This window comes from Gobius niger (assembly GCF_951799975.1).
Source record: "Gobius niger genome assembly, chromosome: 6".
In the NCBI taxonomy this organism is placed as follows: domain Eukaryota; kingdom Metazoa; phylum Chordata; class Actinopteri; order Gobiiformes; family Gobiidae; genus Gobius; species Gobius niger.
The window spans coordinates 4,072,100-4,089,154 of NC_136857.1; the positions used below are offsets into that span (position 1 = coordinate 4,072,100).

A 17,055-nucleotide genomic window follows, 5' to 3' on the forward strand; every position below is an offset into this window, starting at 1 on the left:
CACAGAAGGCATCAGATCACTTTATTAATCCCGTAGGCCCCTATTGTACATGTTTTTCGTGTTTGATGGGCCATTGTAACCATTTGAATTCTTCTAGCAAATGGATGAAACAAGTGAAAGAGTTCAGAGGCAGCGAAGTGAAGCCTGTTCTTTGCAAATTAAACACAATATTACAGGGTTGTTGCGCCATCTAGCGGCCAAGCATCAACAGAACAGATCTGAACGACTTTATTTACATCTGTGGAGTTCACATGCAGACATGCTTTGAGGTGACTTGACTAAAATAACATGCAAAAAAAAAATAAAACTCCATTTTCAAAGTCATGCACAAAAACTACTAAGAGCGTTAATTAAAAATGTAAAAAGAAACACGCAGAATCAGCGGCTTAAAGCTGCTTAAAGCTCGCCCATGGCAGGATGTTGGGCACGCGGCAGCTGGAGCCCAGGTGGTTGGTGGGCCTCATTTCCTGCCTAAAAAACAAACAAAAAAATAATCATCTAAAATTAGGAAGTTCATGACAAGTACCGAGCACATTTTCTTCAGTTTGACTTTACTCAAATCGAAAAGCTTAAAAAAGGGCATAAAAACAAGGATTTGGTTAAAGCTGAACAGGAGAAAACATCCGCACCATAACCAAGGGCATTAAGAGTTTAAAGAGTAACTAAACACCGAACATTTTTTTGCTGATAAACGGTCTACATGGTTGTTGAATAGAGTTAGCTACATGTCCCCGTCAATATGTTGACATTTGGTGCAAACTTGTTCAAAATCTCACTTTTGTGTCTAAAACCGCAGGGTTAGCGTCCCCTACTGGTTTCACGCAGCAACTACATTTGATTTTTGCGGTTGGAGGAGAGTGTGTCCACGGCGTCCACAAAACGTCATCAGTTCTGCCCTGGTTCTGCCTCTGTGGCCCCGCCCACTCACGCTTCCGCCTCCGTCACGTAGCAACCAGGACACGCGTAGCGCAGTCAAACCAGTAGATGGCGCCCCTGCGATAGCTGAGGTGGTGTAGAGAAATAAATCCCTTAGAAGTCACTGACAGCGAGCGAGTCGTCTACCGGCAGCTATCTTTTTTTTTTTTTTTTTTCGTAGGATAGTTGCTACATCAAGCAATGAGAGTGCACCAACTCTCCTACTAAAAAAGTAAACCTTGCGCACAGTGGTGACACGGGTAACAGCCGTCTGTCAGTCCTGTCAGATCGAGGGGCGTGGTCTGAGACTGTCAACAGAGCAGACCCCGCCCACACACTCACCCCCCTCGTCTCCCCCAAAGCCTCCGAGACCACCCCTTTCTCAGCACTTTTTGACTTTAGTTTGTGGGTGGGGAAAGGCTCTGCCACGCCCGTTTAGTCACGCTTTAAACATTTGTGACAAAAAAAGTGAGATAACTTTGACAAAAAATGACAAAAAAACGATGAAAATGTGCCAAAAACGTCAAAAAATTACAAAAAAATTACAAAAAAATTACAAAAAATTGATAAAAAAATGACAAAAAATGACAAAAATGTGACAAAGGGAAAAACAAACAAACAAATAATTACAAAAATCCTCCAAAAAAATGATGGAAAAAAAAAATCTGATGACGTGAGGAAAAAGATCCATTTTGTAGATCTTAGCTTTCAAATGAGGCGTTACACTGGCCTACAGGATTTGGGTAAAGCTGAACAGGAGAAAACACCCGCACCATAACCAAGCGCATTAAGAGTTTAAACATGTTTGTGAAATGCTTTATACGTCATGCAGCGAATGAAAAATCAGAAAGTTTAATTAACTTGTTCAGATAATTAAGAATCACCATGAAAGTAAAAAAAAGAAATTCAAAAATGGGGTGTTTCCACGAACGTCACAAATCTGGTTCAGACCCGGATGTGCCGCCATGTTGGAGATACGGCTCACGCCAATTCACGAGACGGATTCTAAATTTGACAAAAACGCAAAGTCCGTCTGGTCTTCACGCGTGCCTTCAGTCACGTAAACACAGACGGCGTTAGCATTTAGCCTCTCCTCCTCTATAGCTCCAAAACAGGTGAAGATAGAAGCTGCCGAGCTCTTCGTAATAATACCAGGAGTAGTTTGAAATCCGCGCAGTAATATCTTCACTTTACTGTGCAGATGCCAAACTACTCCTGGTATTATTACGCCTTACAACATAGTTCCCCTTTTTATCCGCTTAGAAAATCCACATTGTTTAACCCCTTAACTCCCACCTGAACCGAGAACATTTTCTCCAGTTTGGCTTTACCCCAATCGAAAAGCTTCTGGAAAAAAGGTGTGAAAATAGCGACAGAACTGAGATGAAAACAATGATGAAAATGTGACAAAAAAAGTGACAAAAAATTGACGAAAAAATGTGACAAAAAATGACAAATGTCACAAAAAGGGTTAAGGTTAGGTTATAAAAATTTGACCAAAACATGATGAAAATGTGCCAAAAATATCAAAAAAACTACAAAAAAACTACAAAAAATTGATATAAAATGGACAAAAAATTGACAAAAATGACCAAAAATGTCACAAAGAGACAAAAAATGACAAAAATGTGAGAGTGGAAAAGAAAAAGAAAAACAATACCAGGAGTAGTTTGAAATCCGTGCAGTAATCTTCACTTTACTGTGCGGATGCCAAACTACTCCTGGTATTATTACGCCTTACAATATAGTTCCCCCTTTTATCCGCTTAGAAAATCCACATTGTTTAATTTTGTGTAATTATACTTTGTAGTGGAACACTTCACGTAACCATATTTAAATAGGGAAAACGTGGAAGAGCTTGGTAGCTTCTATCTTGACCTGTTTTGGAGCTATAGAGGAGAGAGGGAGAGGCTAAATGCTAACGCCGCCTGCGCTGTGTTTACGTGACTGAAGGCACGGGGGAAGATCAGACAGGTCCTAAAGAACTCGTCAAAGCTCAGGTAAGAACATATCTCAGTATGTAAAAACGGTGGCCTATTCCTTTAACTGAAGTTCCAAACGGAGTCCAGCTTGCTCAGTGGCGATCTGCAATTTTACCTCCCGTCAGTGAATACATCAGGCTCTTTATATGAAATTGACACAACACTTAGACATGCGTGTAATTTTTTTGCGTTATGTTTCCCACCTCTAACTGGAGGTCATGTTGGAATTAATCTCGCTAATTTAAAGTGTTATGTTCACTTTTTGCACATAGGCTTAACCCGGTTACTTAAATGTAAAATCCACGTACCAGCTACAAGATAAGCTGCGCAAATTCGGATGCTACAGATTTTTTCCTTCCAAATTCTAATTGAGGCTCGCAACTCATAATCTTCTCCTTTATTTAGATCAGTGGTTCTCAACCTTTTGGAGCCGCGACCCCCATTATAACAGGTAAAGGGGTTCGTGACCCCCCGCCCGGGTCTTACCGTGAAAAATAGGAACATTAGCCTAAAAAAATTCTTAAAAAACAAAGAAAAAAACGGCTGAAATAAAATTAATCAAACTATGATCAAATAATGGCACTTTGGTAAAATAGCAAACACATGCTACAATAAAACATTAGATTACACGCCAATGAAAATATGTATATTTTATCTAAATTATCTGGCGACCCCCCAAATTTGTCTCGCGACCCCCAGGTTGAGAACCACTGATTTAGATGATTGTTCTGTCTGCTCTCCCTTATCATGCACTACTGTGGGTTAATGTAGTACTGCATAGTAGTTTCTCTGTCTCATCTATTGAACGCGACACTAATGAATCACTTTACCGTTTCAAACTTCGCGGTACTGTTGGAATGACAGATAAGTGTATGTGTGAGAATCGCCATCAGGTCTGACTTCGGGAAAGTGACGTCATGGGCAAACACACTATACATAACAATGACATCCCAATACGAGCGATCGCGATGTCACATCTGTTGGCCGTGGTCATCATTTTACGTTTTCATATTTGATAAAAATGTTATTAAAATCCTATCATCGGCAAATATAATGTCCATAAACAGAGCATTGCTTCTCTTGCGCTGTAACAGATCTATCATTTTATAAAACCGAGTCAGAGGCCTGGATGCATCAGCTGTTGCCGACCATTCACCAAAACATCCAGCGAAAATTGCGGAAGTAAACAACAGCGATCGCTCGTATTAGAAACCGCTGATCTGAATGCACTGACCTCGTAGTCACCGCCGTGTTCTCGCCCCACACAAACGGAACTGCTCGATCATCAGCTTCTACAGAGCAGAACACACGTCTTAAGCACAATCACGTTTGCCTTTAAAAACAACATTTTACACGTTACAAAGTTTAGCCCCACCATCGTCCCAATCTTCAGTAGAAATCGGGTTCACCCAGGTGCTGATGGGAACCTGCCAATTTGTATCTCCGTTCGTGATTGCATCTGCAAACAGCGAAGGACAGGTGTGATTAAGCAGGAGTGCACAACATGGCCACGCCAGCTCTCCCTCACTCACTGTCAACAACGAAATAATACACATATTTTCAAAATGTCAACAACGCCTCTTTTTTTCTCCGTAAACTCCGCAAATTCCATGTCCACCCGTCCATTCTCGCCTCTTTCTATAAATGTTTCATTGAATCCATCCTCACATTCAACATCACTGTCTGGTTTGGTTCACTCACTCTCACCCACCGCAACGTGCTCAATAAAATTATCAAAATCAGCAAAAAAATCATGGGTCAAGAGCTGGACTCACTCAGAGAGTTCTGAGGAAAGGAACCCAGGTCTCCACAGACTCAGCAGTGGTTTCGCTCGGGATAATTTCTCTCCATTTTGAAGGACAGGGTTGAAATAAATAAATAAAATTAAATTAAATTAAAAAATAAATTAAAAAAAAATAAAAAAATAAAATAAAATTAAAAATTAAATATTAAAAATAAAATTAAAATTAAATTACATTAAAATACATTAAAATAAAATAAAAATAAAATAAATAAATAAATATAAAAAAACACTTATTAGAGATACATATATTATATATACACTGCATATAATTTCTGTTAGTAAAAATGTGAGATTGCAGGATAAATGGAGCTAAACTAAACCTGATCTGAAATGTGCATAAACTCGTGCTTAAAAGTCTCAGAGGAGACGACTTTCAGAGTCACCTGCTCATCAATATCAAGGCTCAGATTACGCTCATACAAATGTAAAGTGGAGCTTATTATTTGCATTTTTTTCAATTTTAACGGAATGTAAGAAACGGTTTCTTAAACCATATTTAAGAAACGGTGGGTGAACGGGACAATGTTTACCAGTTGCATCACTGCACTACTCGCCGCCCGCTCCACACATGGGGAGAAAGAGAGGGGGGGGGGAAGAGAGAGACATAGATGAGCTCGTCCTGAGACTTACGTGAGAAGAGCACTCCATATTATTAGTCTTTAACCGCGTTTGCATCGTGGTTTTATTCCCCGTGGTGTTGTAAGCGCCCGGTGTCAGGAGAGTTAGCGAGCGAGGCAGTGATACAACTTGTAAGACGCGGAGTGAAACTTTAGAGCGAGAGCCCCGCGCGCTCTGAAAAACAGCAGAGTTTGATTTTCAATCCTTCAAAATGACGGACGGCCTTTGAAATTTTCCGTCAAAGTAAAAAATATTCCGTAAATGGCGGAGAATTTTCGGTTAATGTAGCCTCTGCTCCTCACACACTCTCACTACGCCCTGTTGCCGTCAGGGCGCAGGTTCAGGTCCCAGGTTCAGGTCCCGCCCTCTGGGGACAAAGAGGGCGACCTCCACTTTCCTCCCGACCTCCATCCGCCTGCTGAATAAATGACTGTGTGGACCTTGGTCTATCAAAGGCCCACTATATTGTTTTTTTTTAATGTATTTATTATTGCTGTGTGTTGTTGAATGTCTGTGGATGTGCTGTTTTTATCGGGCCCGTCCCGGCACTTCTCCTGCAAATGAAGTTCCTGACGGATGAATAAAGTGAAGTCCGCTCACCGTTCTGCACGTCTACAGCGATGCGGTCCTCACACGTCTCGGTGTGGTGGCTGAGCTCGTGCTTCGGGATCAGGTGCCGGGCATTATAGGGACATGTTTTCAGCTCGCCGGCAAGTTTGGGGTGATTCTAGACACAAACGCACGTGATTCATGACTAATAAAAATGTTTTCAGTTTGAATTTCATCTCAAACTGTGGAAAATGCAAACCTTTCGACATTTGAGCAGGTGGTACGGGAAGCGACAGGCCCTTATTTGGTGGTTCTTATCGAAGGGACACTGCAGCAGTTTGTCTGGATCCACATTGCCCTTATCATCTGTAAATCAGAAAACACATTAATCATCCCTTCACGTTACCTTTTTTTTCCCTTCATTGCTTGTGCTTTACCAAACTCCTCAGCAGGTTCGTCTCTTCCAGCCGAGGCGGTCTGCAAAGGCCCAGTGCTGGTTCCAAAGGTTATTGTAGTCATTTGATCCATTTCAAGCACTCTGCTGGCCCAAAAGGTGCACGCACTAGTGAAAGACAGTCAATTTAGCGCACGTGCGAGGCTTCCTCAAATTGCGAGTCACCAATCATCACAAAAACCACGCGCCATTTTTATAAGTTATAATTTGGCTTTTGTTTCAAGCCACAGAGATTTAACACATTTTAAGGCATGCGCGTTGTCATATTACCTTCTTTGATTAATACAAAGTTACCTTTTAAAAGACTTTTCGCGTGGCTGCTTCGATCGTAAACCACGCCCGGCGTTTTTTTACTTGAGAAAAAGGATTTTATTTTTTTATTTTTTTATATCTATTTAAAAATGCAAAAAAGCACACATTTGTTGAAGGTAATAGCCCCAAAATGGCTGTTCAGTAAATGTGTTCAAGTAATTAATCCACAAATCTCGAACCACTTGATCAGCTAGCTAGCTAATGTTAGCAAAAACTCAAGTTTGGGCGAACTGGAGCGGCGCACAAGAAACAACATAACAAGTATTAAATGCATGTTCAAAACGCTCACCCGCTACAAAAAGCGTTTTATATAAATCATTAATGAGGTCGGTTTCATACAAACCTTTTGAAAGACTTTTCGCGTGGATGCTTCGATCGTAAACCACGCCCGGCGTTTTTTAATCTCAAAAATCCACGTGAGAAAAAGGAGCTGTTTTTTTTTAATTTACTTTTTTATATCTATTTAAAAATGCAAAAAAATAAATAATACGAATATATTGTTGCGTGTATGTTTTTATTTTTATTTATATGTTTTTGTTTGAATTCAAAATAGCTGCCCATTTATTTATTTATTTATTATATTTTTTTTATATGTCTGGCCCTACACTCCAACATAATCCTCTACATTAATTAACAACCAATACATATTTTTTAACTTTTTTTTTTTTTTTAATATATGTTACGTATTTTACGGTAATACATTTTTGCGTTCCCCTTTGTCCGGACATTACGGTAATGCGGAAGTGCTCGCACCGGCTGAACATGGCGTTGTCCTGCTCCAGCCTCTGCGCTCATCTGTCTTTGGTCAGAATCTCTGGTCTGAGGTCGCACAGGATCACAAACAGCCTGTGTTCGCCGTACGTGTCCTGTCACACCAGGTACTGTCTAAACGTGTACAGTTTAAGGGTTGCTTTGCGTCATTAGACCGTAGTTTGAGTCGTATCCTTGAGCTCGCGCTGCTGCATGGCAGATACCGAGCACAGAAACAACACACCTCGTTATGGATTTTCACATTTGAGCCAGAACAGAAACATTGCAGTAATTTTATGATAATAATTCATATGCATAATCAAGGATAATCTCTCAGACGCCACATTGAAAGGTCACGTTCTTCTACTGTCCCCTTGTCTATTTGCAGGTTGCCTCTTTGCAGACAATACTCCTCGTCCAAAGTCAGGAGAGGCATTGGTCGATATGTCTCTTCAAAGCTGCAGTCTGCCAACGTTAAATACGAAGGGTTTCTCAAAAGGCGGTTCCCCCGTTTTTATCTGCTCTACCACACATTTGTTGAAGGTAGGGCTGCTCGATTATTGGAAAAATAATAATCACGATTATTTTTGTCATAATTGAAATCACGATTATTCAAACGATTATTTGTTGCCTTTAAAAAAAAAAGTCTTTATTTTATTTATATATTTATTAATTAAAAAAAAACTATGCTGAATATTTTATGTTTTGTGGACAGTCATAAAAGTACAAATGATTTCAAAGTTTGCCTTGATTAAAGAGAGGTCCCTGTTTCACACCTGCCCCCTGCTGGCCGGCCTTCACACCTGCACAAGTAAACTGAGCAGCGCGGCCTGATGACATCATCACACGGCGCCGTTTGTTTTTATGTCAGGCAAAAGCATGAGCCGTGGCACGTGAAATGTGAAGGGAAAATAATCCCAGCGCCGTGAAATAACGCAAGTCTGCTTTGCCAGAAAAGAAAAAAAGAAAAATATATATTTTTTTAAATGTTTTTTTGTTTTTTTTCCGATTATGCTAATTTTGTAATCGTTTAGTGTAATAATCGAAATTGTAGTCGAATTTCGATTAATTGCACAGCCCTAGTTGAAGGTAATAGCTCCAAAATGGCTGTTCAGGAAATGTGTTTAATAGAAATATTCAAGTAATTAATCCACAAATCTCGAACCAACTTGATCAGCTACAGTAATGCTCCTTTTGTGACTTAAGATTTTGGCTAAGATCATTTTTGTGTGTGAGTGTTTCTATTTCACTTGAATACGCCCTACATATAAATAGGTATGTGGACAAAATTTTCAAACTCAATAGAAAGGCAAGTAAATAGTTTAAGTGGAGAGATGCAGTAACCCCCCAACAATATGCAATGAAATGTGTGTGTATATGTTCAGTATGAAGAAAGTTACAGCGGTTTCTAGTTCAAAATCAGCATCTGTCTTTAGTCCCGCCCCTTCCATTAAAACGAATGGAGGTCAGTGTGGCCGAAAAAGAGAAATGACCAGAAGTTTTTAAATATTCAAGATTCTTTCATCAAAATTTCAGCAAACATTGATTTAACATATTTCCATTGGTTGTACGTGTTAAAGCATAATTTTATATTTTAGCTCCTTTAGTTCATTTAAACATTGGAGTTTGGTTTAATTAGGCTGTTTTCAGTTGTGTCAGTGGGCAGAGTAAACAAAACTAATGATAGTGGGCAGAAAGTGGGGAAAACGAGCAACAAAAGTGGAGCTGAGGTTTATCTCTTCCACACGTGCATTAGCAGGAGTGACAAAAAATGTGGGGGAGTTTGAAAGATCACAAAACTTTGAGCAGCAAACGACAACAAGACCCTCTTCATGTCCACCTCCTTCTCCACAGTGTCCACAGTGTTTGAAAGGTGTTTATTAAATTCTTGCAATTTTGCAATTTTGTTGGCCCGCCAGAGAGTGACCTACTTTTGCGCTGCTTGTGGTTAATACTAACTCTCTTCCATTCATTATCAATAGTAAATATGGATGCAGTACACGTTTTGACCACCAGCGTCAAATTGGGGGCGCTGTTTCACTCCTTTCACAAAGTTATTGAAACACTGTTGTGGTGTCTTGGTGTCAATTACAGAGCGTTGTAGCAGCAACTTTCACAGTTTTCCAACTTTTATTGCAAAGGTTGTTTTATATCAACAACTGTATATGTTAAAAATTGACTTATGAAAGAATTGATGCTGAACTGACACTTTCAAAAATAATCTAATGTGGCATTTTCTTTGAGTTAACGAATGAGGTAAAGTTACTGTAGGTGCTGTAGATACATTTGTTTTGATATAGCATGTTATTTGCATAGATAGAATCAAATGCAAATGTAGGCTTTCGGGGGGGAAAAAAAAGTAAATAACAAAAGGAACTTTATAATTTGCAGTTATGTGTTTTTCGTGCGTGACATCGCCGTGTTTGGCCCGCGACTCACAGGCACTTTTTAATTTTGGCCCTCGGAGACAAAACGTTTGGTCTGGTCTAGAGTGAAGTCCTTTCTTCTTTTTCATTGCTAAATTCCATCAACCACATGTCACGCAAACACAACCATTTTATAGAAGTTGGATGAATTACGATGCCCATTATCCTTGTCCTTCATTTGCTTTCAGGGTTTAAGGTACTCTTACGTGACGCGAATGAAGTGCGGAGGATAAAGATGAAGCTTTACAAGGAGCGACTGCACTACAAGGACCTGCCGTACAGGGAAATGGAGAAACTTCGACAGGTGATCTCCAAAAACACCATTTTATGTTCTGTGTTTACTAATGTATATTTATCATTGACATTTTCTCCACACTTCTTTTTTTTTTTTTACAGTTTCGCAGAAATATGGTCAAGGCCGTTCCTCTGGTGCTGATCTCCATCCCGCCATTTGCAAATTATCTCGTTTTTCTCTTAATGTAAGTCCCTTCTCACAACATCGTCAACAACATCAGCTTCTAGTGCAAAGAATTTTAAAGCAAGGGCTGAGCAAGCGGAATTTTTGTCTACATTTATTGCGATGAGAGAATCTGTTTCTATGTTTTGAATATTAACATTAGCTGCTAGGTCAAAGTTTACTTATATACCATGTACCCTCACCTGAACCAAGCACATTTTCTCAAGGCAGTGGGAACCCAGGGTGCTGAGGGCGCTACAGCACCCCCTGGTGGATAGTTTGCGAACTGCAGGCAATATTAATAAATACGGGGGCTGCGTCCGAAACGAGCAGATTGGTTCCCTATTTAAATAAAGTTACGTGAAGTGTTTTCAAGCAAAGTATATTTACACAGAAATGTAACATGTCGATTTTATAAGCAGATAAAAAGGGGGACTATATTGTGAGGCGTAATGATACGAGGAGCAAAACGTCCGCGCAGTAACTCCTAAAGACTTCCCCCGCTCACTTCGTATCATTACGCCTCACAATATAGTCCCCCTTTTTATCTGCTTATAAAATCGACATGCTACATTTCTGTGTAAATATACTTCGCATGAAAACACTTCACGTAACTTTATTTAAATAGGGAACACGTGGAAGAGCTTGGTAGCTTCTATTGTGAGCTTTTTTGGAGCTATGTGACATGTGGGAGAGGCTGCGTATGTGCTCCGTTTGTGTGACAGAGCGCACGGACAAAGACCAGACGGGGATATATTAACTCGACTAAGGTTAGGTAAGAACATATCTCAGTTTGTAAAAACGGTGGCCTATTCCTTTAATCCTCCAGCCAGGTGTTTTTGGCCTGGCTCCACATCATGGAGATCGGTCTACAGGTCGCCCAGTAGGGATGGGCGGATCGATACCAAAGTATTGATATATCGATACCAAACGGCTATTTTTTAAGTATCCATATTGGTCAAAAAGTATCGATACTAATTTGCAAATGTGAAAAGAAGGCGGGGCAGCAATTATCAACACAAACGGATGATTTATTTCTTTGAGCCAAAACAGTCACAACAGCAAAGGATTGAACTGAGCCGGGCTGATCATTCTGGTTTAGGTTCTGTTTGTCATTTAAGTATTAATTTTAAATGTTGTTTATGTATTTAATTTCACATTAGTATTGTTTAATTAACCAGTTAAAGTAATAGAATTTTAATTGACTAGTTAATTATATATAATAACCAGTTTTAGAAAGGTATATTGATTGAAATACATTCACCCATATGAAATGACCAGTATCGGTATCGACAAAAATGACCCCAAAAGTATCGGTATCGATTCCAAAAAATGTGGTATCGCCTATCCCTACTGCCCAGCGACATTGAGGATGGGTCAAATGCAGAGATTAATAAAGTATAACTTAACTTAAACGTCACAAAAATGGCCAAACTAAAGAAACCTGGGTACAATCTTTAGCACAATCTTAAATATAATTGTGTTTACTATGTTTTTGCACAAAATGTGTCTAATGAGGTTAAAATACAGTCGACACTGCTCAGAGTGTTGTACAAGTGACAGACAAGGCAATGTACAAGGTGCAAAAGAGCAATATTGTGCAATATTCAGCTAAAGAGTGACTTAAAACTCTTCAATTGATGAGGCTGACCGAACACCTCAGGTTTCTAAAATATTCACTGCTAAACTATTATATAAACTTGCTTGCTCTCTCCAGGTGGTTTATTTCCCGAATAATTGCATTGTTTGGTTCAATCCTGATCATCTTCCTTGTTTCGTCCCGGGGCAGGTACTTTTTCCCGCGGCAGATTCTGATCCCTCACTTCTGGACGCCACAGCAGCAGGTGGCGTTTCGGGGGATGTACCACTCGCTGAGGGCGCAGCACTTCGCCCCAGTGCTGAGGGGACTGGAGCAGGCCAACCAGAGAGTGACAGATGCCCCTTTACAACGGCGCCTAAAGGACCTGTGCATCAAGGTAGGGACACTTACATCTTTTTGGGGTTTCTGAAGCATTATAATAACCTGTAGTCGTTAAAAAATACAAGCTGGAAATCGTTTATGTCACGTGTGGTTAATTACAGGTGCAAAATGGATCAACCCCCAAAGTGTCTGAGGTTCTCGCAGTTCGAGGTCTGTTTTCTGGACCGCCGCTGGGCATAAAGAGGATGGACACAGAGCAAAATGTCAGTCAAGTTATTTTTGTTGCTGCACCAGAGTCTAAAAATAATTTACTTCTACTTAACCTCTTAACCCCCACCTGAACCGTCATGTGAATCGCTGAGTTCCTGGAAAGGAGTGAAAGCTTAAAGGAACAGGCCACCGTTTTACTGAGGGATGTTCTTACCTTAGCTTTGACGAGTTCTTTAGGACCTGTCTGATCTTCAGTCACGTAAACACAGCGCAGACGGCGTTAGCATTTAGCCTCTCCCTCTCTCCTCTATAGCTCCAAAACAGGTCAAGATAGAAGCTACCAAGCTCTTCCACGTTTTCCCTATTTAAATATGGTTACGTGAAGTGTTCCACTACAAAGTATAATTACACAAAATCAAACAATGTGGATTTTCTAAGCGGATAAAAGGGGGAACTATATTGTAAGGCGTAATAATACCAGGAGTATTTTGGCAAAAATGTGTCCAAAGATTATAAACCAAATGCCGTTTGACATGTTTTAACCCCTTAACTCCCACCTGAACCGAGCACATTTTCTCCAGTTTGGCTTTACCCCAATCCAAAAGCTTGTGACGAAAAATTGACGAGAAAATGACAAAAAATGACACAAAAATGACACAAAAAAAGACAAAAGGTGAAAACAAAGAAAAAAATAATTAAAAAAATACTAAAAAGTTACAAAAATGACTTGAATACCAAAAAAAAAAAGATGGGAAAAAAATCTGATTACGTGAGGAAAAAGATCCATTTAGATGAGTTTTGTAGATCTTAGCTTTCAAATGAGGCGTTACACTGGCCTACAGGATTTGGGTAAAGCTGAACTGGAGAAAATCTATATTGTAAGGCGTAATAATACCAGGAGTAGTTTGGCATCCGCACAGTAAAGTGAAGATTACTGCGCGGATTTCGAACTACTCCTGGTATTATTACTCCTTACAATATAGTTCCCCCTTTTATCCGCTTAGAAAATCCACATTGTTTAATTTTGTGTAATTATACTTTGTAGTGGAACACTTCACGTAACCATATTTAAATAGGGAAAACGTGGAAGAGCTTGGTAGCTTCTATCTTGACCTGTTTTGGAGCTATAGAGGAGAGAGGGAGAGGCTAAATGCTAACGCCGTCTGCGCTGTGTTTACGTGACTGAAGGCACGGGGGAAGATCAGACAGGTCCTAAAGAACTCGTCAAAGCTAAGGTAAGAACATATCTCAGTATGTAAAAACGGTGGCCTATTCCTTTAAATAAATCAAAGAGTTAGATCTGTAAATGCTGACCTGTTCTGTTTCCTCCGTGTGTTTTAGAGACGGCTGAGTCGCCTGATCTTCCTGACCCCTCACCTGCCGGGGTTCGTTGTCGGGCGGAGGCTGAACTCTCACGCCCTGGAGCTGCTGCATCTGGACCACGCGCTCCGGCGACTGGGCCCCAGTCAGCTGAACGAGTCCGAGCTCAAACAGGCCAGTTGTGCACAAGAAAACGTCTGTACTTTACATCTTATGCTGATCAGCTTCAAACAGCACTTCAGAAATATACCTTAGATATTTTTAGTCCTGAGGAGGATACTGTAGGTTAAAAACAAGAAAACCCTGGCTTTATAGGAGTTTTCACACATGTAATGACAAAACCTGCTGGAGAGAGTACATAGATTTCCAGCCATTCCCAAAATGTGTCAGTAGAGGGCGACCGAGAGCTAGAATCTAAAGTGCAAGAGCAAAGGCAGCTTCTTTCTTTTTGTATTTGTGAACAAAGCAACTTTACGATTGTTAACGGTGAAACCAATAAGTGATTTGAACATGTTAACATAATATCTGGAGTTCACAAAATAACAAACATAGACTCTTACATTCACTACATCAAGTTTAAAGTAAAAACATGATAATGCAAATGGAGGTGATGGGTTTTAGAAGAGTAGACTTAACTTTGTCACTTAAAAACCCTAAACCACTGTTGCCGGGTGGTTTTCACCCGAGCTAATACATTTGTTATTTTCATTATTCTGCGTTTATCTGAGTTTCATGGGTCTCTGGGCTTCAGCTTTGTCTTTGACATCTTTAATGGCCTGGGTGTTTTCCTGATCCAAAACACACTACAGGCACATGTTTGGGTGATTTTCACCCAGCGATAGTGATAGAAGGTGGGGCAGGGTTAGTGTATTTAATCAGGCAATCTTGCCCCTTTCAAGGTTGACATTCAGGGCTGCCACATTCATTTTGCGACTTAAACTACAACTTTGCTCCAGTCGCAGAGTCTCTGGCCTCAGAGTAAGTGAGCAACACCTAGTTATTTTAGTCAGCTGGTCATTTATACCCATTCAAAATATGACATTTTGTTTCTCTCTCCTGCGGCTGTTTGTGCCCAGGACACGGAGTCTTCACCAGAGAAGTCTCACATATCCCAGGAATGGGTCGAACAAAAACCATTATCTTATTTTTTAGGATTTTTTTGTTCCCAAATTCCTAATTTTCCAGTAATTTTGGAGCATTTTTATCTGGTCCCCTCATGATGCTTTTCTTTCAAAGGGACTGTATGGAGTTTAAAAATGTAATCCTCTTCTTGTTCCTCCATGTCCTAATGTGTAGAATGAGCTCAGACCTGTTCACCAGAACTGCCTCTAAAATCCTGCACTGTCGCTCAGAAAGGTGTTAATTCGGATCTGAAGTGCCGTCATGCACGAGCTTAATATAGAAGCTGCAGTTACACATATGACCTGAGGTGGCAGCAGTGAGTATAAAATGGCTCACTTGCATCTAGCCCCTTTAATTACACATAACACAGTTTAATATAAAATACCAAAATGTGTCATGGTTTGTCACGTTTTGTACTTTTTATCGGGCGTATTGTCTGTGGAGTTAGTGCTGATGTTATGAATCTGAGCGATCGTGTTCTAGGGTTAACTTTTACCCTTTCTCTTCTCAGGCTTGTTATTTGAGAGGCCTAAACGCGGATAGTCTCGGCGTTAACCAGTGCCACGACTGGCTGTCGCAGTGGCTTCAGGTTTCCTCTGCACTTAAAGGTATCTTTTATTATATTCAGCACATTTCGAGCGGTTTAAAGTGATCTTTGTCTTTAACTCCGTTTCCTTTGACAGAATCAGAAGTGTCGTTGCTTTTGCACAACATTGTGTTTCTATCAGCCAATGCCTCTCGTGGCTCCAGACTGCGCTGACAGGAAGGAAGCCAGAGCTGCCAGAGATACCACTGAAACACCACAACGGGAGCAGTTTTATGTTTGGTCAATCCTTAAACTGTCATTTATCGTGTTTCCACTCGTACATAATTAGTATGTAAAAATATAAAAATTACTATCTGGTAGAAAGAACGTCTTACTTCTACTTAATGTTTGACAGGTTGGCAGATTCTGAAACGCTGGACAGTTTCCACCTGACAGCTTTTTAATGTCATTATTCAACGCTTTTCCCGGCTGTACATTAGGGCTCACAGCTAGAAGGTCCCGGGTTCGATTCCCACCTGGACGGGGCCTTTTTTTGTCGAGTTTGCGTGTTCTCCCCGTGTCTGCGTAGGTTTCCTCTACCACTAAAAACATGTACAACAGATTCCCCTCAAGGCCAGGACTCCCCTGAAAAAGAGATTCTTAAAGGAACAGGCCACCGTTTTTCCATACTGAGATATGTTCTTCTTACCTGAGCTTAGACGAGTTCATGTGTACCTGTCTGGTCTTCACGTAAACACAGCACAGACGGCGTTAGCATTTAGCCTCTCCCTCTCTCCTCTATAGCTCCAAAACAGGTCAAGATCGAAGCTACCGAGCTCTTCTACGTTTTCCCTATTTAAATATGGTTACGTGAAGTGTTCCACTACAAAGTATAATTACACAAAATTAAACAATGTGGATTTTCTAAGCGGATAAAAGAGGGAACTATATTGTAGGGCGTAACAATACCAGGAGTAGTTCGACATCCGCGCAGTAATATCTTCACTTTACTGTGCGGATGCCAAACTACTCCTGGTATTATTACGCCCTACAATATAGATTTTCTCTTTTATCCGCTTAGAAAATCCACATTGTTTAATTTTGTGTAATTATACTTTGTAGTGGAACACTTCACGTAACCATATTTAAATAAGGAAAACGTGGAAGAGCTTGGTAGCTTCTATCTTGACCTGTTTTGGAGCTATAGAGGAGAGAAGGAGAGGCTAAAGGGTCGCCAACCTTATTTCAGCTGAGGGCGACTTTAAGAGCATTAAGTTGTTCGAGGGCTACCAGTTAAAAACAAATCCTAAAGACTTAAACGTACACTGTTCACTTATAGGATATTGACCCCATATTATATTAAAGTAGCTTTATTTTAAACTCATACTGAGTCACAAGAACCGAAATAACTGTAATTTTAAGAATTAGATTCAAGAAAATTAAGTGTTTTACACTTTAGAAAAAGTCCCAAGGGCTACTGGACATGCCCCAAAGGGCCCCTGAGTGCCCGCGGGCACCACGTTGGTGACCCTTGGGCTAAATGCTAACGCCGTCTGTGCTGTGTTTACGTGACTGAGGGCACGTGTGAAGATCAGACCGGTACAAATGAACTCGTCTAAGCTCAGGTAAGAACATATCTCAGTATGTAAAAACGGTGGCCTGTTCCTTTAAAGCCAAACCGCGTACAAT

The 17,055-nt window shown here is 40.3% G+C and overlaps 2 protein-coding genes across 2 annotated transcripts; one reads left to right on the top strand and one right to left on the bottom strand.

The window, feature by feature from the left end:
* Positions 1–386: 386 nt before the first annotated feature.
* gtsf1 (gametocyte specific factor 1) lies at positions 387–6,387 on the bottom strand (the record flags this gene model as incomplete). Its single annotated transcript, XM_079558359.1, has 6 exons — positions 387–467; positions 4,128–4,189; positions 4,273–4,356; positions 5,920–6,046; positions 6,128–6,234; positions 6,306–6,387. 6 exons carry the CDS (start codon positions 6,385–6,387, stop codon positions 387–389), a joined length of 543 nt encoding a protein of 180 aa, XP_079414485.1.
* Positions 6,388–7,377: 990 nt separating this feature from the next.
* On the top strand, positions 7,378–15,641 carry letmd1 (LETM1 domain containing 1). Its single transcript, XM_079558835.1, has 9 exons — positions 7,378–7,512; positions 7,773–7,927; positions 9,999–10,114; positions 10,207–10,289; positions 12,057–12,243; positions 12,350–12,451; positions 13,740–13,892; positions 15,352–15,448; positions 15,524–15,641. Exons 1-9 carry the CDS (start codon positions 7,397–7,399, stop codon positions 15,598–15,600), a joined length of 1,086 nt encoding a protein of 361 aa, XP_079414961.1. The 5' UTR covers positions 7,378–7,396; the 3' UTR covers positions 15,601–15,641.
* The last annotated feature ends 1,414 nt before the right edge of the window (positions 15,642–17,055 follow it).